We start from the raw sequence: 24,793 nt of genomic DNA, 5'->3' as shown, positions 1-24,793 counted from the left end.
ATTTGGTGGGATGAGGATGGCAAGATATAAAGACAGGGAGAGCAAGTTGCTACACCAATCCAGGTAGGAGGCAGCTTTTCCTGCTGACACTGCTGCTCACTCTTTGCTGTCCCAGCCCTTTGTACATTCCTTTATGTCTGTGGGTTCTTGGGTTCTTGTCCATCTTAGTGTGAGGACCCGGGCTCCAGAAGGGACTCAGGCTGGAATCGGGTCTTCTTTACAACCCTAGCATCTAGCACAGTTAGTAAACAGCAGTTCTCACCATTGACAGTCAAGCGAAAGCATCAGTTTAATGGTCAGAGTGAGAATTCTGAGTTCAAGTTGAGAGTTTTCACTTATTAGTTAGAACTTGCCTAATCTCTCACAGGTTTCATTTATTTATTTATTTATTTACTGACTGCGCCGCGCGGCATGCAGGATCTTAATTCCCCGACCAGGGATTGAACCCGCGCCCCCCGCAGTGGAAGCGCGGGGTCTTAACCACTGGACGACCAGGGAAGTCCCTCTCACAGGTTTCCTTTAAATCATTAAATGACTGACTTATCGGAGGTAAGGTGTATAGGAAATTTCCTGGTAGACAGCAATTGCTCAATCATTATTAACTGCCAAATCACAACCACAACCGGGCTCTCTTGTCCCCAGGTTTTTCCTGTTGGGGTCCAATAGGATATCTATGGAATGTTGGTCCCAGGAGATATTACCGTCCTCATATCACGACAAAGACACTAACCAAAAATGGCGACCTCTAGGCCATCCGAGGGCGTGTTACCGGTCACGCTAGCAATATATACAACAGGCTATTTTGGGGAGAAATAGCTAGCGCTGGGTTCGTAACGCCGGGTAGAAGGCGCAGAGCTTGCTCACACTACCAAACAGGAAAAAGCCCAACTGCCAGAGCTGACCGACAGCGATGAATATCGACCACGTGTCGGAGGGCGGTCCGCGCCTGTGCAAGCCAGGCGCGCGCCCGCCGGCCGGAAGAGCCGCGCGTTTCCGGGTTGGAGGCGGGGAGCGGTGCCGGAAGTACTCGGGGAGGGCCGAGCAGTCGGACCGGCTGCTGAGACGAGCGCTTCACTGGGGCAGTCTCCGCATATCATGGGGAGATAGACGCTGCTGCCTGTGAGTCTTGGGCCCTGGCAGTTAAGGAAGAAGAGTGGGAGGAGGGAGTCAGGACCCAGACCCACAGTGGTCAGTGTTTCAAGAGCCAGATTGTGGAGGAGACGGGGCTGTTAGGAATCGGGCTCTTGGGACGGGACTGAGGGGCTCGGGGCTCGGAGAAGACGCGGCTGTGGGGACCTGGGCTCCAGGCGGGACTTAGGGAAAGGGGACGGAGTTAGCGGGCACCCGAGGGAAAGTGGGCTGAGAGGGACAGGATTGTGAGGACCAGTGCTCCGAAGAGGAGAGGGTCGGAAGAGAACGGGGCGTGAAGCCACGGGCTCCTGAGAGGTAAAAGCGGAGCCGTGAGGACTTGGGCTGCTAAGCGGTAGGAGCGGGACAGTGAAGACCCAGGTTTCTAAGGATTCAGAAACAGGGCGGCGAAGACTTAGGTTCCTGAGAGGCAGGAGCAGTAAGAGAACACTTGGGTTTGGGAAGAACAGGAGCGGGCAGTGAAGACGGGCTTCTGTGGGGACGGGATCGGGGCTTGGAGACTCCGAAGTACCTGAGGGAACAGGGCTGTGAGGACACTGGCTCCTAAAAGCGGAGACTATAAGGGGCAATGGATGTGAGGAGATCAGCCTCCAAGGGAAAGGGAGAGAGTTCGGAAAAAATATAGTGATCCTTTTTTTTTTTTTTTTTTTTCTCATATTGGGTGAACCGAGGGTGGTAAAGGATGTGTTCAGGGAAAGACGACTCCTTTGCGCTGCCTACTTGGCTTTTGGCAGGCTTATCTTGTGTCGGATACAATCTAGGAAGCCCACTTGGAAGCATCTTCGTTTTCTGCTTCGTTCTGGCGAAGCACTGCTGTAAAGTTGAAGCAGTTTGAACTCAGCTATATACTTGATAAGTGCTTTAAATCCCATTCCACCCAACTCCGAGCACAGATCTCTGCATCTCAAAAAACGAGGATGGCAGAGATGGAAGGACCCGGAAAGATAATCTTTTTTAAACTCGTATTTTACATATAAGGAGGCTAAAGTTCAAAGAAGGTTTAGGATTACAGTGAGGCAATGATTGATTAGATCATGATTTTGATACAGTACCCTGCTCTGCATAGTAGATAGGAGATGCTTGGTTAATATTCCTTGAAAACATGCTTCTAGAATCTTTGCTCTAACTTCAAACTCAAGAGGGAAGTTTTTACAAATTCTAGTATTTTATTTTGGGTCTTGTTAACTGTATTGACATTGATACAATGAATGTCACTTACGAGTTAGGAAACTTTTAAATGAAGCTCCTTCCCCCTTAACAATATAGTAAGTCATTTAGAAAGTCACAAATAAGTAAAATGTACCCTTTATTTTTAGCATAAGCATTTAGGGAAGATGGCTGCTTTTAGATAAGGATGGTGGAGAAACTTGGACCAGTCACTTTCATTCTTCAGTAATATCTTTTACTGAAACTTACTCAGACTATGGGGGGAGAGGGGAGAGGGAGGTCCAAGAGGGAGGGGATATAGGTATACAAATACTGATTCACTTCATTATACAGCAGAAACTAACACAACATTGTAAAGCAATTTTATTCCAATAAAAAAAAAGACTAACCAGATATCATCATAAGCACTTTTCAAATATTAAATCATTTAATTATCACTTACAGCCGCACAAGTTAGATATTGTTAGTCCCATTGTACAGGTAAGGAAATCAGTGCAGAAGGGTTAAGTTCCTTGCCTGAAAGCCCATGCTACTAAGTGGCCCAGCCACAGTCAAACCCAGTTATGTGTTTGACTAAAACTTTTTTCTGTTTTTCTAAGTGGATTCCTCGCCATGTCTCAGCTTGCTCATCAGCAAAATAGAGGTAATAGTTATACAAAGCATGGCATTGAATGAAAGCACTCCCTTCTCCTAAAGACTCCTCTTACTATCAAGTACTATAACTTATTAGGGTATTTATGTAGTGTAGTATTTGAAGAGAACTGAATTCCTGTGTTTTAAAGAAGCATAGATATTCAAGATAGAAAAATGGGACCTGAATAGAACTTTCCCTCACATTGGAGTAAGACATATTTAATTTTAAATTTAGGAGGCCAAGAAAGACCAATTTGAAGAACAGGGGCTTAAATTGGATTAACTTTACAATTATTGTAACATGAACTAGATGACTGGGGAAACTGCAATAACTTTGTTCCCAGTGGGTTTGCCTAAACTGTTTGCAAGTGCCTATACTAAATGTAAGTGGTCAAAACTTACACCAAATTATGAGGTAAAGCATGGCCGTACCACCATTTCAAAATACTTGATGGTTTAATTAATAATAGTTTATTCCTGAGTTATCCTCATCTACATTTGCAAATTGTACTACTTATTTCACTCATTTGTGGCTCTAGCATCAATTGAATTATTAGAATAGGATTTCTAAGTAAGTACCTGATCAGAAGATCATTGTGTTAAAGTTGATGTGAACATAGAACATACTACTTTTGACCAAAGGTGTTTGTGGAAAGCCCCAAAGTGCTTTGGAGGTAGTACATCAGCAGTGTTTATAGCCTGCACTGTGACACAGGTGTTTTGGAGGCAGAAGACAAACTTTGAAATCTGTATATATGGACTTAATTTTATTTTATTTATTTATTTATTTATTTATTTTGCGGTACGCGGGCCTCTTACTGTTGTGGCCTCTCCCGTTGCGGAGCACAAGGCTCCGGACACGCAGGCTCAGCGGCCATGGCTCACGGGCCCAGCTGCTCCGCGGCATGTGGGATCTTCCCGGACCAGGGCGCGAACCCGTGTCCCCTGCATCGGCAGGTGGACTCTCAACTACTGCGCCACCAGGGAAGCCCTATATTATTTTTAATTTTAGTTATTTTAATAGGTACTTAGTGGTATCTCATTGTGGTTTTATTTTGCATTTCCCTAATGAATAATGATATTGGGCATCTTTTCATGTGTTTATTTTCCATCTGTAAATCTTTGCTGAAGGATCAGTTCAGATCTTTTACCCATTTTTTTAATTGAGTTGTTTTCTTATTGAATTTTGAGAGTCTTTTATATATATATCCTGGATACAAGTTGTCAGATGCGTGATTTGTAAATATTCTCTCTTAGTCTCAGACTTGTCTTTTGTTTTCATTTGCAGGGCAGAAGTTTTATTTTGTGATTAAGTCCACTTTATCAATTTCTTTCTTTTGTGGATTGTGCTTTTGGTGTTGTATCTAAAAACTCTGTCTGACCCAAAGTCAGGGAGATTTTCTCGTACGTTTTCTAAAAGTTTTATAGTTTTACATTTTCACATTTAAGTCTGTGATCAGTTTTTAATTTATTGATATTTTGTATAAGGTGTGAAATAAAGGTCAAGGTTTATTTTTGTTGCTACTGCTATATTTTTTGTTATATTTTAAAAACAGGGGTCAGTATTACCTATTTCTTCAGTGGAAACAAACCAGATAGTAGTTTATTTTAATTTTTTTCATAGGTTACATATGCACATATTACAGAATTTGGGGTATACAATGAAAGATAAGTCTCGCACCTTGGTCCCATGGACCACCCCAGGTACTACCATTCTCCTATCCCCCTCAAGACAACCATTGTTTTCAGCTTCTTATGTATCTTTCCAGGAATAATTTATACATTTGTAATTATGTGTCTTTTTTTTTTTTTTTTGCGGTACGTGGGCCTCTCACTGTTGTGGCCTCTCCCGTTGCGGAGCACAGGCTCCGGACGCACAGGCTCAGCGGTCATGGCTCATGGGCCCAGTGGCTCCGTGGCATGTGGGATCCTACCGGACCGGGGCACGAACCCGTGTCCCCTGCATCGGCAGGTGGACTCTCAACCACTGCGCCACCAGAGAAGCCCCAGGCAGATTCTTAACCACTGCGCCACCAGGGAAGTCCCTATCCTCACTATTCTGAACCTTGCATTTTAAATGAACAGGGTATCTTGAAGGTCATTTCATGAGCTTCCTCATTTTTTAGAAACAGGTTTATTGAGACATTCACATACTATACAATTCATCATTTTAAAGTATACAGTTCAGTGGTTTTTTGCTACAAACAGGATTGTGCAACCATCACCACAATCTATTCTAGATTATTTTTGTCACTCCTAAAAGAAACTCCATAAACATTAGAAGTCAGTCCCTATTCCTCTCCCCCACTCCTCAGCCCTAGCAACCACTAATCTACTTTTTGTCTCTATAGATTTGTCTATTCTGGACATTTCATATAAATGGAATCCTACAATATGTAGTCTTTTGTGACTGGTTTCTTTCACTTAGCATAATATTTTCATGAGTCTCATTCTTTTTCAGTCTATTACATTATATAGTTATATTGTAGTTTATTTAACTATATCACTTTTGATGGACATTTAGGTTGAAATTCCTTGTATGTATAGTATTCTGTTCACATACAAGTTCAATTATAATATAAATTGCTAAAAATAGAACTATGGGATTAAAACAATATATGCTTTTCTTATTTTGGTAGATACAGCCAAGTAGCTCTTTATAGAGACCTGTAACTAATTTATATTCCCCCACTCCAGCAACTTATGAAATGATTATTGCTCCATAAAATTTTCAAACACAGTATGTATAAAACTATTTATTTTATTTTATTTTTTATTTTTTTATTTGGCTGTGCCAGGTCTTAGTTGCGGCATGCGGCATCTTTGTCGCAGCATGCAAACTCTTAGTTGCAACCACCATTGTAAAGCAATTATACTCCAACAAAGATGTTAAAAAAAAAAGAAAAACTCTTAGTTGCAGCATGTGGGAGCTAGTTCCCTGACCAGGGATCGAACCCAGGCCCCCTGCATTGGGAGTGTGGAGGCGTAGCCACTGGACCACCAGGGAAGTCCCTATAAAACTTTTTCATCATTGCCAAATGGGGAATAAATAGTAGGTTGTAGTTTTAATTTGCATTTTTATTATGAATGAGAATAAGGATCACTTCATTATTTTAAGAACCATTTGAATTTCTTTTCTTTTTTTTTTTTTTTGCGGTACACGGGCCTCTCATTGTTGCGGCGTCTCCCGTTGCGGAGCACAGGCTCCAGACGCGCAGGCTCAGCGGCCATGGCTCACGGGCCCAGCCGCTCCGTGGCATGTGGGATCTTCCCAGACCGGGGCACGAACCCGTGTCCCCTGCATCGGCAGGCACACTCTCAACCACTGCGCCACCAGGGAAGCCCTTCACAATATTTCTATTGGGTAGTTGGTACTTAATGATTTGTAGTTATTTTTTATATATAAAAGAAATTAGTCCTTTGATATATCTTGCATATATTTTTGCTAGTTTGTCTTTTGTCCTTTAACTTTGTTTGTTATGTTTGTTGCCATGCAGACATTTTTATGTTTGTGTAATTAAACATATTAGTCTTTTCTTTTATGGCTCCTGAGCTTTGTAAAGTCATCCTTAGAAGGGTATTATTTATTCTTGAGAATATTGTTTTTCCAATTTTTAAAAATTGAGATAACTGTAGATTTATATGAATCTGTAAGAAATAATACAGGGCTTCCCTGGTGACGCAGTGGTTGAGAGTCCACCTGCCGATGCAGGGGACACGGGTTCGTGCCTCGTTCCAGGAAGATCCCACATGCTGCGGAGCGGTTAGTCCCGTGAGCCATTGCCGCTGAGGCTGTGCGTCTGGAGCCTGTGCTCTGCAACGGGAGAGGCCACAGCAGTGAGAGGCCCGCGTACCGCAAAAAAAAAAAGAAATAATACAGAGATCCCTTGCACTTTGCACCACCAGTTTCCCCCAACGGTAACATTTTGCAAAACTGTTGTATAATTTGAGAAGCAGGATATCAACATTGATACAACCCAACAATCTTATTCAGATTTCCCGTTTTACTTGCACTTGTTTGCTTATATGTGTATGAGTACTAAGTCCTATACAATTTCATCACTTTTTATAGGTTCATTTATCCATCATCACTATCAAGATATTGAACAATTCCATCACAAGCGCCCCTCATATTGCCTTTTATAACCACACCTCCCTCCCTCCCACCCAGTCCCTGACAACCTCACTAATCTGTCTTCTGTTTGTAAAATTTGCCATTTTAAAAATGTTATATAGGGGACTTCCCTGGTGGTGCAGTGGATAAGACTTCACACTCCCAAAGCAGGGGGCCCGGGTTCGATCCCTGGTTAGGGAATTAGATCCCACATGCATGTTGCAACTAAGAGTTCGCATGCCACAACTAAGGAGCCTGCCTGCCACAACTATGGAGCCCACGTGCTGCAACTAAGGAGCCTGCCTGCCACAACTAAGACCTGATGCAACCTAATTAATTAGTTAATTAATTTTTAAAAAAAGGAAAACAAAAATGTTACATAACTGGAGTCATACAATATGGACTCTTTTATTTATTTATTATTTTTGGCTGCGTTGGGTCTTCGTTGCTGCGCATGGGTTTTCTCTAGTTGCAGCGAGCGGGGGCTACTCTTTGTTGCAGTGCACGGGCTTCTAATTGCAGTGGCTTCTCTTGTTGCGGAGCACCAGCTCTAGACACGTGGGCTTCAGTAGTTGTGTCTTGCAGGCTCTAGAGCGCAGGCTCAGTAGTTGTGGCACACAGGCTTAGTTGCTCTGCGGCATGTGGGATCTTCCTGGACCAGGGCTCGAACCCCTGTCCCCTGCATTGGCAGGCGGATTCTTAACCACTGCACCACCAGGGAGGCCCCAATATGGACTCTTTTTGAATTGGCTTTTGCTCAGCATAATTCTCTGGAAGTTCATCCAAGTTGTGCATATCAGTAGTTCATTTCTTTTTCTTGCTGAGTAGTATTCCATGGTGTGGATATACCACAGTTTGTTTAATGATTTACCTATTAAGGGACATCTGAATTGATTACAGTTTTTGATTATTGCAAATAAAGCTATGAGCATTCGTGTACAGGCTTTTGTGTAAACATAAGTTTTCATTTCTCTAGGATAAATGCCTAGGATTGCAGTCGCTGGGTCATACAGTAGTTGCGTGTTTTTTCTTTTTTCCCAAATCCACTTTATTGAGGTATAATTTGCATACAATAAAATGTATACATTGTAAACATATAGTTCTGTGAGTTTTGATAAATATAGCAGCTGTGTAAGCATTCCCCCACTTAAGGTATAGAATGTTTATATCACCTCAGAAACTTCCAACCTGCCCCTGTGCAGTCAATCTCTGTCCCATCTGTCACTAGAGATTTGTTTTTAGATCATTAGATATTAAAATTTCATATAAATGGAATCATATAGTATGTATTCTTTTGAGACTGGCTTATTTTTCACCTAAATATTTTAAGATTCATTCCTGTTGTTTTGTGTATTCGTGATTTGGTCTTCTTTTTCCTTTTTTCATTTTTTTAAATAAACTCTTTCCTAGAGCAGTTTTTAAAATCCATTTATTTATTTATTTAACCTGCTGAGATAGCAGTGTTAGATTTACAGGAAATTTGGGAAGATAGTACAGGGTTTCCATATACCCTGCACCCAGTTTCTCCATTATTAACATCTTACATTAGTATAGTATGTTCATTACAACTAATTAACCACGTTTGATACATTATTATTATCATTATTATTTATTTATTTATTTTATCTTTGGCTGCATCAGGTCTTAGTTGTGGCACGCGGGATCTTTTGTTGCGGCACGCAGGATCTTTCATTGTGCGCACAGACTTCTCTTTAGTTGTGGCACGCGAGCTCCAGAGCATGCAGACTCAGTAGTTGCGGTGCACGAGCTCTCTAGTTATGGTACGCAGGCTCAGTAGTTGCGATGCGTGGGCTTAGTTGCCCTGCAGCATGTGGGATCCTACTTCCCTGATCACAGATCGAAACCCAGGGCCCCTGCATTGGAAGGTGGATTCTTAACCACTGGACCACCAGGGAAGTCCCTGATACATTACTATTAACTGAAGTCCATAGTTTATTCAGATCTTAGTTTTTCCATTTAGTCTTCATGCCTTTTTAGGCTCCTCTGTGACAGTACATGCTTAGATTTTTAAGAAACTGCAAACTGTTTTACAGAGTAGCTATACCATTTACATTCCCACTAGCAGTGTGTGAGTGATCCAATTTCTCTGCATCCTCGTGAGCATTTGGTGTTGTCACTATTTTTTATTTTAGCTATTCTGATAGTTGTGTAGTTATATCTCATTGTAGTTTTAATTTGCTTTTCTTTAATGACTAATTTTTTTGATTGAACGTCTTTCAATTTGCTTATTTGCTATCTGTGTATCCTCCTTGGTGAAATGTCTGGTGTGTCTTTTGTCCACTTTCTAATTGAATTAATTTTTTTTAACTATTGAGTTTTGAGAGTTCTTAATGCATTCTAGATACTAGTCTTTTGTTGGATATGTAGTTTGTCTTTTTTTGGGTATGTAGTTTCTTCTAGTCTGTAGCTTGTCTTTTCATCCTTTCTACATGGGCTTTCACAGAGAAAACTTTTAAAATTTGATGAGGGCCAATTTATCAGTTTTTCCTTTTATTGATCAGATCATGCTTTTGGTTTGCCTAGCTAGAGCCCAAAGATTTTCTCCTGTTTTTTCCTAAAAGTTTTATAGTTGTACATTTTACATTTAAGTCTGTGATCCATTTTGAGTTAATTTTTGTATAAAGTGTTAAGTTTAGGTTTCTGAATATTTTTTAAAGATATTCTAGGGACTTCCCTGGTGGTCCAGTGGTAAAGAATCCACCTTATGCTGCAGGGGACACGGGTTTGATCCCTGGGCAGGGAACGAAGATCCCACATGCTGCAGGACAACTAAGCCCGCATGCCACTAACTACAGAGCCCATGCGCCCTGGAGCCTGCGCACCACAACTAGAGAAGAGAAAACCCACACGCCACAGCTAGAGAGAAGCCCACACACCACAAGGAAAGATCCCACACGCCTCAACGAAGATCCCGTGTGCCACAACGAAGACCCAATGCAGCCAAAAATAAATTAAATAAAAAAATACTAAATAAATCTTTAAAAAAATAGGGACTTCCCTGGTGGTGCAGTGCTTAAGAATGCACCTGCCAATGCAGGGGACATTGGTTTGATCCCTGGTCCAGGAAAATCCCACATGCCGCGGAGCAACTAAGCCCGTGCACCACAATGCTGAGCCTGTGCTCTAGAGCCCGTGAGCCACAACTACTGAGCCCACGTGCCACAAGTACTGAAGCCCGTGTGCCCTAGGGCCCATGCTCCACAACAGGAGAAAGCCTGCGTGCAGCAACGAAGACCCAACACAGCCAAAAATAAATTTAAAAAAATAATAAATAAAAAATAAAGATATTCTATATTTTATCTAGTAAATGATTTTATATTTAAAATTTAAATATCTGATCCATCTGGAATGGAGGAGTGTGTGAAAGGAGGAGTATATTACTCCCCCCATTCCAGATTGATCAACTGTTTAAATTTTATTTTATTTATTTTTTTATAAATTTATTTATGTATTTTTGGCTGCATTGGGTCTTCATTGGTGCGCACGGGCTTTCTCTAGTTGTGGCGAGCAGGGGCTACTCTTCATTGCAGTGCGTGGGTTTCTCATTGTGGTGGCTTATGTTCATACTGATAATCTTTTTTTTGTGTGTGTGTACGCGGGCCTCTCACTGTTGTGGCCTCTCCCGTTGCGGAGCACAGGCTCCGGACACGCAGGCTCAGCGGCCATGGCTCACGGGCCCAGCCGCTCCGCGGTATGTGGGATCTTCCCGGACCGGGACACGAACCCGTGTCCCCTGCATCGGCAGGCGGACTCTCAACCATTGCGCCACCAGGGAAGCCCAATACTGATAATCTTTAATAAGGCTTTTTCATAGGACTTGATCTGGGAAAATAGTTTGCTTTTATAACATTAGGGCAACTGTTACCATGTTAACAATCTTTTCCTTTCCCATTTCTTCCATTGGTAAGATTTGTGGGTAAGGGAAAAGGAGACGTGGACCACATATGGTTTTAAAAAAAAGTAATCCTGATGCTGTGCTGCCCCCCTCAGCGGGCTCTTGGCCAACAAGTTTCTCTTGATCATTGTGCGTAGTTAGTTGCTTTTATTAAGGGTAAACCAGGAGAAGATGATTTCTTGTATTAGAGAGTTAGACAATTTGTTGGAGAGGAACTCAGCAGTAGGGGCAAGATACAGATACTCATTCAGGTTGCTAAGCTTTATCAAGTTCTGAAAACATTGCCATGATTCTTGCAGGTTCAAATTCCACAGTTTTGGCCAATAAAGTATTTCATATGCTGCTAGCTTATCTCTAACAATAGTACATTCATTTTATTGGAAGAGAGTCTTAATGTTACTATTGTCATCATTAATTAATTTTAAAAGTTGTATATGAAAGAAATGGAGATGTTTTTCTTGGTGCCCAGTTGGAATAAGGAAATGTTCTCCACAGTCAGTTTGCCTGCATTCTGGTCATTGAAGATGTGCAGGCCATGCAACTGAAATGGTTCTGTGGCAAGGGTGGTGCTTGATGCCAGTTGTTCATTTACAGGTAGTTTTTGAAAATGGCTGCCTCTCGTTTCACCGGGCTCACAGCCGTTGCTGATGTAATTAAAGATCTAGACACTCAGATAGCTGTAAGTAAGCTCCTTGAGGTCACTGTGGGTGGAACTTCCTGAATGTGCTTCTGATCTTGATGACACCAAAGCTGATGTCCACGGAGTCAGCCTCATGGCTCTAAAATTTAGAAGTCTTGGCTACTCCAGCCTAGGGACTCTGCATGTATTTAAAGATTGCTAACACTCAGAGAAAATTTGCCCTTGATGACAGTGAAGAGCTTACTTTTAACAATTGCTAAAAACTGTGTTTATTAGGCCCTGACATAGACTTAAGCATGTTTTGAAACACCAAAATGAACTAATCTGTTTTCTGAAGTTTTGTGACTAGGTTTCAAGTATGTGATTGTGCCATGATTTATTTGAGTTTAGCATTATTTGATGTTCAAAAATAATGCATGTAGTACTTAACCAAGTATTCTATTTTTACAATTAACCAAGTATTCTATTTTTACAAAGTCTTCAAAAATGTCTTGCTCATTCTAGTTTATTTTTGTACATAAGATTCCTCATTTCATTTACTTCTTTATTTCACTTGTGTGGACTATTTTATTTAGCTTTTGGAGAAGAGATGGTTTCTAAATATCAGGTGAGAGCAATGAACATTCTTCATTCCCTCCATTTTCAATGTGCAGGTATCAAATGAAGACCCTTCAAAGTCTGACAGGCCTCATAGAATTTTACTTTTAAAACTCATCCTTTATTACATGTACTTCCAGAGCTAATTCTCTTGTTTTTCTTCTACAGTTGATTGGCCTTGGTCCTCATAGCTCCAAAAAGAAACAAGATCTCGATAAGCTCTATGAGCTGAAGTCCAAAGCGCGGCAGATTATGAACCAGTTTGGCCCCTCAGCCCTAATCAACCTGTCCAATTTCTCATCAATAAAACCGGAACCAGCTAGCACCCCTCCACAAGGCTCCATGGCCAATAGCACTACAGTGGTAAAGATCCCAGGCACTCCTGGGACAGGAGGGCGTCTCAGCCCTGAAAACAATCAGGTATCATCCGCTTTTTGTTCTCTGTGGGCACCTCTTATCTGTTCTTTGAAGCAATAACACTCTGAGAGATGTCCATCTCAGCTGCTGCCTCTTCCGCTCAGACTTCTCAAGTTCTTTATCGAAATATCATGTACATTTATCAGTTTTTACTTTGTAGTATTTAAGTGTGTGTATGCATATACATATACATACATCCATATATACATGCACTGACACAACAGCTTGCCTGTGACAGGTTTTTATATATAAATATATATGCTATATACTTGTTAAATAAAATAAAATAGTTAAATAATTAATGGATTCATTATTCATTATTCCTGTAATAAAAGTACTCTTGCCTCCAGTCTTTTCTCCTAGTTCATCTAGCTGCTGCCTTTATTTTCTGCAGTGATTCTAAAATCTGACCCCCTCTTTCTACCCATGATCCTGATTCTGTCCTCCAGAGCCATAAGAAATAAGTATACTCTCTTGACTTGGACCTTGTAGGCTGGGTAGAATAGGATGAGGAGACAACAGTTCAAGAGAATGGGGGAGGAACTAGCAATGATGAATGGGAAGGGTTGGGCAGGTATTCAGGAGACCAACCCATGATGGGTGTGGTGTTGGAGAAGAGCAGGAGATAAAATTGTATAGGTAGGATTACGGCAGAACATACTAGGCCTATGCTAGTCAGTTTCCATTGGAACTTTTAGTCAATAAACAATCTTTGCAAATATTTAATAAGCTTGAAAGTAACATAATAAAAGTTGTATGTCTTAGGAGGATTAACTTGACAGTAAGGGGACAAGAAAGGTAGGAAAGGGGGCAGACTGGGAGGAACAGCAAGTCTAAGACTTTTGCAGTAAATCAAGATATGTGGCAAAGGCTTGAATTAAGTGATGGTTGAATGGATAGATCCGAGACATTATTAACAAATATTTATTTTAAAAATTATTATTTTTTCCTTATTTCCAATGTCATGCAATGCTTATCGTGAAACTTTGGAAAAAGAGAAAGAATAATAGCCCCAAATTCTACCACCACCCCAAAATAACTATGGTTAGCATTTTAGTGTATGTCTTTTGATCCTTATTTAGTGGCATATATATGTGGTATAACATTTCCTTTATGAAAGAGGGATCATAGTTGTACATACTTTCACAAATATCGATATTTAGTTATACAGAGATGAACACGTGTTCCCTGCCCTCAAGGAGCCTTCAGCCTATTAAGTCAGAAACAGGCAAGTTTATAAATGTACACAATGATAGAAGGGTACACAGGGTACAGTGAAGGCCAAAGGAGGAAGTGGTTGCTTTCACCTGGGTGGGCTGGGAGAGCATCAGAAAGGAGGCACTGTGAGCTGAGCAGGTAGGAAGAAGGGTAGAAGAGCTTGTCCAAAGGCAGCAGGGGCACTGTACAACTTGTGGTGGTCAGAAAATTGCAAATTAATGTAGAGTTTACTAAAACTACCTGACAGATGTTGGCCTCTCTTCCATATTGCTCTTTCTGCCTTTCCCTAGGCTACTTCTGTCTTGAGACTATAGTCTTGTAGTAATAGCACCAAGTAAGCCAGACTGATAATTCTTTGGAAAGTAGAAACCAAACCCAACAAATTGATAGCCTTTCATTATAGGGTAATGAGGTGTTTGTTTCTTTGCTACTTGGCTGAAAAAAATGTTCTCCCAATTAACTTTAGGTATTGACCAAGAAGAAATTACAAGACTTAGTAAGAGAAGTGGATCCTAATGAGCAACTGGATGAAGATGTGGAGGAGGTAAGTTGGGATTGGGTACCCTAGAGACTGTGTCCCTGAGAAATAGTATAGAATAGCCATTAAGAGCACAGATTATAGAGGCAGACAAGTCTGAATTTGAGACTTGGCTCTGTCGGTGGGTCAGTTAACTTTTCTGAGACTCAGCTTCCTCCTGTGTTGGTAAGGTATGACATTATTTATCTACAGGGTTATTGTCAGGGTCCCATGAATAACTTATACAAATCACCTAGGAGAATGCCTAGCACTTTATACCTAACAGCATTGCTACTTTTGCCTGTCAAAAAGGGTATAGGCTGCTACTCACAGGCAGTCACTTTCAACAATTTTAATTGTTTCTAGAACATTCCTCTGTATTTCTAAGTAATATTCTTTTTTTTTAATTTTAATTTTTGGCTGCATTGGGTCTTTTTTTTTTTTGTGGTACGCGGGCCTCTCACTGCTGTGGCCTCTCCTGTTGCGGAGCACAGGCTCCGGACACACAGGCTCAGTGGCCATGGCTCACGGGCCCAGCCGCTCTGCGGCATGTGGGATCCTCCCGGACTGGGGCACGAACCCGTGTCCCCTGCATCGGCAGGCAGACTCTCAACCACTGCACCACCAGGGAAGCCCTGCATTGGGTCTTCATGCAGGCTTTTCTCTAGTTGCGGTGAGCGGGGGCTACTCTTCGTTGTGGTGTGCAGGCTTCTCATTGCGGAGCATGGGCTCTAGGCGCACAGGCTTCAGTAGTTGTGGCACGCAGGCTCAGTAGTTGTGGCTCGCGGGCTCTAGAGCGCAAGCTCAGTAGTTGTGGCACAGGGGCGTAGTTGCTTCATGGCATGTGGGATCTTACCGGACCAGGGCTCGAACTCGTGTCCCCTGCATTGGCAGGCAGATTCCTAACCACTGCACCACCAGGGAAGCCCCTCTTTCTTTTTCTTAATTCATGTACAAGTTTTTCTGTGGGCATGCATTTTCATTTCTCTTGGATATATATCTAGGACTGGAATTGGTGAGTCATATTGTAACTCTGTGTTTTTCCTTTGAGGAACTTCCTGTTTTTATAAAGCATTCCATCCTTTTACATTCCCACCAGCTGTGTATGAAGGTTCCATTTTTTTAATCTTAGTTTTTTGATAATTTCTTCTCTGCTTTTTTTCTTTCTGTGTGTAATGACGGTTGGATGTTGGATCTTCTGCATTGATCCTCTTAGGTTTTTTTATCTTTTCTCTTTTTTCATTTCTTTGTAATTCTAAATTCTACTTGCTGGGGAGATTTTCCTTAGTTTGTCTTGTAAATTTTAACTTTCTTTTATAATAAAAATTTTAATTTCCATGAACTTTTTCTTGTTGACTTTTTTTTTCCCTAAGCCATTCTGTTCTTATTTTACAGTTGTAGTATCTTATTTTTCTCTCTAAGGATATTAATTACGTTGTTTGACATTTTCTTCTTTTCCCTGCATTGTCTTTGTTTCCTCTGGGTCCCTTTTTTCCCCTTTGGTTTGTTTATTTTCCTTTTAGTGTTGGAGACTTTCTTCAAATGTCTGGTGATTCTGGCTATCCATTCTTAAAGAATGAGCCACTAAAAACCTGATTTGAAGCAGAACTTACTGACTGATGGTCTTCGCCCAGTCATGTATTGGTAAATGTTTAATAACCAGCTCTGTGGAGAAAAAGACTCTGGCTTTCAGCATTTCCTGATTTCTGTGGTGTAAATATTCTCACTATGCCCTATTTTAAGCTATCAACATGTTGTCACTGAATGCAGGATTGGGAAGAAATGCATGTAATTGGCCTTCATGACCTCATCTAATCTGGCTCCAGCATACTACTGGCTTCACTTCAGAATAATTTGTCCATAGTCAACCTTCTTAATGGGGCATTCCCTAATCAGTATCTGTAAGTCTTTCCTCTGGAATCATTTAGTATATGCAGAGAAAAATCCTTTAGTCTCCTATCTGGAGGGTTTATCTCTAGCTTCTAACATCCCGGAAGCAAGGCAAGAGAAAGGGACTGTGTCTTTCCCTTGTCTCTGCTGTGTCTGGTGTACTCTCATCCATAGCCACTCCTGTTCAGTTTTTCTGGGGAGTAAACCGACTGTGTTCTGGGTCAGGTACGTGTGGGAAGTCACTTGGCTGCTTTTGAAGTGTGGGGGTTGGGGGACTACTCTGTACAGACATGTAACAATTGTCCAGTTTTTAGTTCCATACCTCAGTCCAGTCTTCTGTGGTTAATGACACATTCCAATCCTGGATCTCTTAGGAGTTGCAAAGGGCAAATCAGTTCGTTCTCATTGGCGTCCCCTCTGCGTGCATTTGTGTTATACCTTCTGTCTGCTAGGTCAGTTCCCATTCTTCCTTTGTTACCTCTTTAACAAAAATTTACTTTAAAAGTTTATTGGAATATCTTGTCCATTAAGGTTTTCTCTCCTATCTTTTTGTCTTTGTGGATTTATATGTCTTTTGTTTTTTTCCTTTGTTGTTATTTTAATGGGTGTAGGGAAGGAGAGGAGGTCATTTTTAGAGTTGATCTGCCATGTTTAATTAGAAATCTTTCCTTTAGATGGTATCCATTTGGTTCTGTAGGAAAGATGACAATGCATTGATAGTCCAGCAGAACAAGGAATGTTTATAACTATGGTTGTACTTTTATTTTATTTTATTTTTCTGGTCAGCAGAGGAAGCCATGAGGAAGGTATTCACTGATCAAAATTTCCGTTTTTTTAATGTAGATTTTTAACTTCAGAATTCTGATTTTGCTCTTCACACAATCTAGGAATAATTGATAATAAACTGGAAAGAATCCAGGTTTTGGACTCAGAACCTTGAGGTTGAATCCTGGTTTTGCTGCTTAATAGTTACATGGCCATGAACAAGTTAATCTCCCTGAATCTTAGCATCCTCCTCTATGGAGTTAGGGTAAAATCTGTGCCCCATTTTTTTCACGGGATAATTATAAGGACTAGGTGAGATAATGGAAATAAAAATGCTTTAAGAGAATACGAGGGAGTGAGGATTTAATGATTCACATTTATTTTCCTACCTAATTCATAAGAAGATGCGGAGAGGGTAGGGGTTGGGCTGGTTGATCGCTGCTAGGTAGAAAGTACGGAAAGTACATCCTCAGAAGGGTGTGAGTTTCTCTCAACCTGGTTAATGAGCTAATGTGTTTCTCTTGTGGTCCTCACTCCTCTTCCCCACCTTCGCTCAAATGCTGATTCCAGGCCTTCTGTTAGAAAACCTGACTGAATATGTGATTCAAGCAGATACAGTTGTCCAAGCAACAGGAGCCTACCCTGCCAGTGTCGTGGTTACTCTCCCCCACTTTTTTTCCCCCAGATGCTGCTGCAGATTGCTGATGATTTTATCGAGAGCGTGGTGACAGCAGCGTGCCAGCTTGCTCGGCATCGCAAGTCCAGCACCCTGGAGGTGAAAGATGTCCAGCTGCATCTAGGTATGTGGTCTCGTTTCTCCCTGAGGTATCCACACTATTGCTCCTCCAGGAACCTTCATGCCAGGATCAGACTTCTGGGCTCTGGGATTTATGTATTCAGGCCATAGTAGCATTAAACAGGAAAGAGAAATCCATGCATGGTAGGGGGAATGAACCCTAGCATTGGGTGTGCCACTTTCTAACTGTACCACCTCATCCTTCCTACTTACTTTCTCTTAGAGCTGGTTTCCTTATTTCTATAGCGGGGATCATAATACCCTCCTTACAGGGTCGTTGTGAGGATTATGGGTTATGTTCGTAAAGTGACTGGCACAAAGTAAGAGCTTAGTAAATGTAGCTATTATATCTCTACCATACATATAATGGTATTTTCCTTCCAGTTTTTAGCTTATTGATGTATTTTTCTCAAGAACATTATATCCATAATGTACATATAATTTTGTATTCTGCTGTTCTACTTAATAGACACTAAATTTGAGCTTGGGTTTTTCTGGGAGATACTCATCTAACATTGATAATTGTAATCACTTGGAAATGAATAAGCTACCCCCCTACATTGGTTGCAGTGTGATCAAAAGAAAGGGGACAGTCTGTGACTACAAAGACAGTCAGGCCAAGGGAATGAGGCAGAAGATATTAAGGGATTGAGTGCAGATCAGCCCATGGCTGAAAGCTTCCTTCCCAGTGTCAGGGAGATACTGCTCCAGGAGGCGCTGGTAGTGGAGGTGGGATAAATAACACACTTCTGGTTAACATTGCTGATATTAATAGCAAAAGACAGCCATTTCAATTATTTATTATTGTGTAACAAACATGGCTTAAAACAGTAACAGTTGTTCATGGGCCTGGGGGTGGACTGGGCTTAGCTGGGCAGCTTTGCTAAGGATCTCTCATGTGATTGAAGTCAGGTGGTGGCTGGGGCTGAGAGTGTTTTTTTTTTTTGCGGTACGCAGGCCTCTCACTGTTGTGGCCTCTTCTGCTGTGGAGCACAGGCTCTGGACGCGCAGGCTCAGCGGCCATGGCTCACGGGCCCAGCCGCTCCGCAGCATGTGGGAGGCCCGGGATCAGGGTTTGGGGAATTAGGGAACCTGGTGTTAACCATCTAGGCCTGCTGCCCACAACTTCCCTGCCCCGCGCCCAGCAAGGATAAGCTTGCCAGCGAGGCTGTAAACTCTTGATGGCTCTCTTCTGGATGGGCTGGGATGGGCACTGCCAGTGTTTGCTTCTGACCCGGCTATTTTCTACACTTGAATAGTTGAATAACCTCCCCTTCTGATTGACATGGTCTTTCTTTATTTCTGTGTGTTTTTTTTACATTAAGCATATTTATTTGTAGAGTATATATTCATACTAGTTCATTATCTTTAGGTTTAATTGAATGTAAATGTTCAGGGTTACTAAACTGATTAACTTATGTATCTCCTAACCTATTTTACTTGAATATGTGTTCAATATGTGTATATATATATATATTTTTTTTGCATTTCCACAATATATATATATTTTTAATAACATTTCTTTCTTAAAAAATATTTATTTATTTATTTGTCTGTGCCGGGTCTTAGTTGCAGCATGCGGCATATTTTTGTTGCGGCATGCAGGCTCTGAGTTGTGGCATGTGGGATCTAGTTCCCCGACCAGGGATTGAACCCAGGCCCCCTGCATTGGGAGTGTGGAGTCTTAACCGCTGGACTACTAGGGAAGTCCCCACGATATATTTTAATCAGAATCTATTATAAACGTGTATATGTAAATACACACATATTACACATACACATATGTTACCATATATATTACCATAAATGCTATACAGTGCATGAATATTTATATTGTGATTACACCTGACATATGTTCCATTTGATTTGTCTGAAGTGAAGATCATTTGATTACTTTTCATGGTAATTACTTTTCAGAATTACTGAGTCAATTATGCACGTAATGTTTCCTTGCAAGAATGTATCTTCAGTATATTCAATATGTGTATTTTTGAGACAGGATCTTTCTTCATAAATATGAAAGTTAAATGAGATAATGAACATAGAATGCTTTGCACAATGCTGCTTTGTCCCAGCCATTTTATTACACATTTTATTCACTAAATGTTGTTGCTATTCTATTAATATTATATAAAATATAAATACAGTTAACCCTTGAACAACACGAGTTTGAACTGCACACGGTCCACTTATTGGTGATTTTTTTCAGTAGGAAATTCTGCAGTACTACCTAATCCACAGTTGGTTAAATCTGTGAATATGGAGGAACAGCATGGTTGGAGGGCTGACTATAAGTTATACGCAGATTTTCAAGTGCAGGGAGGGTTGGCGCCCCTGACCCCTGCCTTGTTCAAAGGTCAACTGTACACACTTATTTAAATATATAGTTACACGTACTTACATGTTTGCATTCATGCCTGGTAGCCACTCTCTTTAAAGTGACTTTGCATATCCATATCCTGATCCACTTTGTGTTGATTGTAAAGTGTAATTCCCAGAGAATAATCTTAGTGTCACTTTCAAGTACTGACAACAAATTATTAGCAGAAAGTTTCATTTTTATTTTCAAAGCAATATTGGAAGAGAGCTGTATATAAAATTATTCTAGAACCAACCATGAATCATTCATTCACACAATATTTGCTATGCATTAGACACAAAGTATAACTATAAAACCACTAATATTCAATTTGATTTTAAGTAAGTGCCTGTCTGGGGCAAATCAAATTTGCAAAACAAATGTTTTCAGTGCTCTAGGGGAGCATGATAAAGGAGTCCCCATTGTAACTCCTTTTGAGTAGAGATTTATTCCCTAAATAATCTTGTGTAAGTATAATTTTTTTTTTTATATTGGATGTACTTAAAGTGCAGTACACTTTTTTTTTTGGGCTGTGTTGAATCTTTGTTGTTGTGTATGGGCATTCTCTAGTTGCGGCAAGTGGGGGCTACTCTTCGTTGCGGTGCGCAGGCTTCTCATTGCGGTGGCTTCTCTTGTTGCTGAGCACGAGCTCTAGGCGCGCGGGCTTCAGTAGTTGTGGCATGTGGGCTCAGTAGTTGAGGCTCGTGGGCTCTAGAGCGCAGGCTCAGTAGTTGTGGCACGTGGGCTTAGTTGCTCTGCAGCATGTGGGATCTCCCCGGACCAGGGCTCGAACCCGTGTCCCCTGCATTGGCAGGTGGATTCTTAACCACTGTGCCACTAGGGAAGTCGAGTACACTTTTATATGTGGATTTAGGGGGCCATGTGGCTATGCTAGTTACTGAAAAAGTGGAAAAACCAAATCTCTGCCCTCTGATAACTTGTAGTGACAGTCTTACAGGGATGGTCATATCCAGTGGCACAAGGACATGGAGCTGTGGCGTGGACATACCTGTGTCTGTATCTGTCTCTCTATGTATTTATCCCAGGCTCTGGGATTGCATTATGCCATTGAAGCCTCTCAACCACCCTATCAGGTGGTTATTTCTGTTGTTACTACCATATAAAAGGTGAAGAAACTGAGACCAACGTCATATTGCTCCACAGTGAAGCAGCAGAACTGGGGCTTGGCTCTTAACTCCAGATTGCAAAGAATGCCTTTCTCTTCCTACTCCTCCTTTCAGTTTGAGAGGGGTTACCTTGAGCATAGGGGTAAGACAGAAGAAACAAATAACTTTTTATTGAAGGAACAAATAACTTTCCTTTCCTGAAGAGCTGCATGGAAACCTTAGGGCTCCACACTCAAAGTTTTGACGCATTTACCTCTTATTTCTTTGCCAGAAGGTCAAATAGTGTCCTTTAAAACCTTGGAGGTACCATATGTGATTCCCCCATTTGTGTCCCATAGAGCCCCTCTGCAGAGTTACTGTTAATTAGTACAGTTGATTGCCCAGATTAGTCCTCCCTGACCCTTGTCTGAGGGTCACACTGCACCTTGACACTGCCTTCCTGGTCCCCTTATCTCTATGTGGGCTTCTTCCTTACAGAACGCCAGTGGAACATGTGGATCCCAGGGTTTGGCTCTGAAGAAATACGACCCTACAAAAAAGCTTGCACCACAGAAGCTCACAAACAGGTGAGAAGGCTTCAGAGTCTCGGGCCAGCCACAGCTGATCCCTTGAGCTGTGTCTCAGAGAGAATGCACACAGCTACCATCACTGTGGTTGTCATTTCCTCCAAATGTCAGAGAGGGCAAGAGGCAGCAGGGCTGTACGGGAGATCAGCCAGATTTTTCCTAGGTGCTTTTTTGTTCCCATATGGGGTCTCAGTTTTTTCTCTCAACTCTAATGGGTGCCACTTAGAGCTGTTGATTCTAGGTTTTTCTAACCTGTATGGAACTCGCCCCCTCCACATCTCTTTAAAGAAATCTTCCTTCATTGTTGCTGATTTGAACATCATCTAGGGCCCTCCGACTAGAGGGCAGTTTAAGCAAAGCAGAAATATGCTGTACTTGTGCTAGGAGGTAGCACCCAAGCTTCTCTGCCAGGCGTCTGGCCTCTGCCCCAGCTTAACCTTTGTTCTCCGTCCCTCTTACTGCAGAACTGAGGGGTCAGTAAGAGAACCTGTCTCCACTTCTACTGGGGAACAAGCTGTCCCAGTCATTGGTCAGTCTCATAGCAATGTTGGCCTCCATTTGACAAATCTTAGTTTAACTGGCTACTCTGATTTGAAAAGTGGGCTTTTTCCAAGTTTGATGTTCCACAGTCGGGCAGTTCTGGCTGAGTGTACCTCGCTTTTCCGTAGCCTGGGATCTCTGGAGTGGGTATGTTTACAGAGCTCACAGAGGAAGCCCTACAAGGAGACCGCCAATAGCCGGAATTGAAGGACTGCAGTGTTGTTCAGAAGGAAGTCCCTCCAGGCAGTAGATGGTCATTTGGCTCGGCTCTCAAATTATCCACTTTTCAGCCCTATTTATTTATTTATCAATCAACCAATATCATAATGTTCAAACAATCTCTTAGTCAAAAAGGGTGAGCAAAGCAAGTCATTAATTTGGCCAGTGGCTGGTAATAGTAAGATTTGAAACCCATGATCTGAATGTTTCCCTGATGGGTTATGGTGGAAATTGTTAGGGTCAGTTTCCTTCATTGCAGGCTATCAAGTGAGGAATGTCAGCTCCCTTTGCGTGTTGGCAACAGGCTCAAAACAGAGCCCTCTTCCTTATTTTTTCCATCATCAGAGAAGGAGATTAGGGGAAGGGGGTAAGCCTAGAAAGCACATGTTTTGATGGCCTGTCCCTTAAATCCCCAAAAGGCGGGAGCTGTCACCTTCTGCTTTTAACTGTTTTTGCCATCCTGCTAGTATAGGGCTTTTGGGGTCTTTTGGTCAATGAAATGGGTCCGCTGGCCTGTGGAAACTTGTGTTAGGGCCCCGCAGACTGTGCTTGAGTTAGAAGGAACTGCTGAGCTTCCCTGTACCTGTAGGTTCCTGAGGAGTCCAGCCTGTGGTGTAGACCATGCTACCTGGTAGCCACACGTGGATGTCCTGGAAAGTTCCTGACTCTAACCTGTGTAATTGCTTATTTCTCTCTCCTTTCAGAGAATGGCATTGATCCGGAAAACAACCAAGAAATAACACACGGAAAGGTCAGGGAATGGACAACAATGTATTTGGAGATACTTGAGCTGAGACCTCAGCCATCTCATCCTTGGATTTTTTTTTTTTAATGCTTTACAGAGAAGCATATATTTTTTATTAACAGTGCAGCAATATCTATAATGACTGAGAGGATCTGCCAAAAGAATAAAGCCTCCTACCCCAACTTCCGGTCCCTTTTTCCTGCCATCTCAAAGAGGAGCAGTGTATCTTCCAGAGAAGATGTTATTTGTGGTTTATTATATAAGTGATTGAATTGGGGAAAAGCATTATGGTCTTGTTTGGTGAGAGAGTATTAGCAGGATTTGTAGAGGTTTTTGTTTCCTTCTCCCTCCCCCTTTTCCCTGTACTTTGTAATGTCAGTGTTTATATGAATATGACTTTCATTTGCTTTTCCAGAATAAAGAAGTTATTAATTGAAAGACACAGGGTGCATGGCTTACAGCCTTTGAAATGCCAGAGGAGGGGAAGCAAGGCTGGAGATAGCTCTCTAGTCAGCAGATGGCAGCACCATTATTCATTTCTGTGATGGAGGAAAAAACCCAGGAACTTTTCCATTATTTTACTCCAAGGAAGGCCTTACCATCAGTAGGACTTTTCGTCCAGATTGTCTGCCATAAGAATCGAGCAGGGTGACCTTCTGTCATGAGCCCCATCCTGAAGAGGCTCCTGATTTGGGGAAATCCTTTCCTGACCTGCTCTTCCGGAACTTCTGGAGTTCATCCTTGACGCTAAGAAAGGATGGCAGTAGACTTGGGGAAAGGCCTTTCTGTGCAGGTTTCTCTCTGTTCTCAGCTGTTGGTGTCCCTGATCCTAGTATTTTTACCACCGTGCAGAGGAAACCAGGCCCCTTGAGACCTCAGGGTCATGACCTTCAGTGGCAGCTAGCATCATCCTGTTATGTTCCTGGCAGAGCCCTTGTGGATTGTGAGGGTTCCGTGGGCTTCAGGGAGTGTAGCTGTTCCACCCAGGGGCCACCAGCATGGATACATCCACCTTGCCGTGGTTCGGGCCTCTGCCTCCTGAGGCTTGGTCTGTGGTGGGACCCTGCTTTTCACTCCCTCCCACCCTGGGTTTGGCTCCATGACCCCTCTCTTCACAGCTCTTAGATCTCTTGAGTGAGCAGCTTGAAAGCTGTGCTGATGTCACCCTTGCTTTCGGTTGAGGTCTCAACGTAGTGAGCGCCCCAAGAGGCAGCCAGCTTCTCCCCTCCCCCTGGCATCACCTCTCCCTCAACCACCAGGTCACTCTTGTGGCCTACCACCAGAAAGAAGATACTGGAGGGTTTTGCTTTCTCCAGAACCTCCCGATGCCGCTGGGGGACGCTCTCAAAGGATGTTCTGTTGGTGATTACCAAGCCGCAAAAGGCCTTCTGCCAAGTTCCTGCAGTAGGAGCGAGTCA

At 42.1% G+C, this 24,793-nt stretch overlaps 1 protein-coding gene across 2 annotated transcripts; it reads left to right on the top strand.

Annotated features, from left to right (window-relative positions):
- Positions 1-960: 960 nt before the first annotated feature.
- Positions 961-24,023, top strand: TAF12 (TATA-box binding protein associated factor 12). 2 transcript variants are annotated; one of them, XM_079942095.1, is made up of 6 exons: positions 961-1,119; positions 12,385-12,636; positions 14,318-14,395; positions 17,709-17,823; positions 21,783-21,871; positions 23,335-24,022. In XM_079942095.1, exons 2-6 carry the CDS (start codon positions 12,469-12,471, stop codon positions 23,368-23,370), a joined length of 486 nt encoding a protein of 161 aa, XP_079798221.1. In that variant the 5' UTR covers positions 961-1,119; positions 12,385-12,468; the 3' UTR covers positions 23,371-24,022. The 2 variants fall into 2 exon arrangements, with proteins under 2 accessions (XP_079798221.1, XP_079798222.1); XM_079942096.1 differs by lacking the exon at positions 961-1,119 and having other exon boundaries at positions 12,391-12,636; positions 23,335-24,023.
- Positions 24,024-24,793: the final 770 nt, after the last annotated feature.

The sequence above is a fragment of the Stenella coeruleoalba genome (genome assembly GCF_951394435.1).
Source record: "Stenella coeruleoalba genome assembly, chromosome: 1".
Lineage (NCBI taxonomy): Eukaryota > Metazoa > Chordata > Mammalia > Artiodactyla > Delphinidae > Stenella > Stenella coeruleoalba.
The sequence above is the reverse complement of the archived record's forward strand: the minus strand, read 5'-3'. Positions and strand labels throughout refer to the sequence as shown.

Excerpts from the sequence above, each read along its gene's own strand:
- TAF12 (XM_079942096.1), top strand. The coding sequence starts at position 12,469 with ATGAACCAGTTTGGCCCCTCAGCCCTAATCAACCTGTCCAATTTCTCA. Across the intron at positions 14,396-17,708 it reads TGGATGAAGATGTGGAGGAG|ATGCTGCTGCAGATTGCTGA; the intron begins GTAAGTTGGGAT and ends TTTTTCCCCCAG. Across the intron at positions 17,824-21,782 it reads AGATGTCCAGCTGCATCTAG|AACGCCAGTGGAACATGTGG; the intron begins GTATGTGGTCTC and ends TCTTCCTTACAG.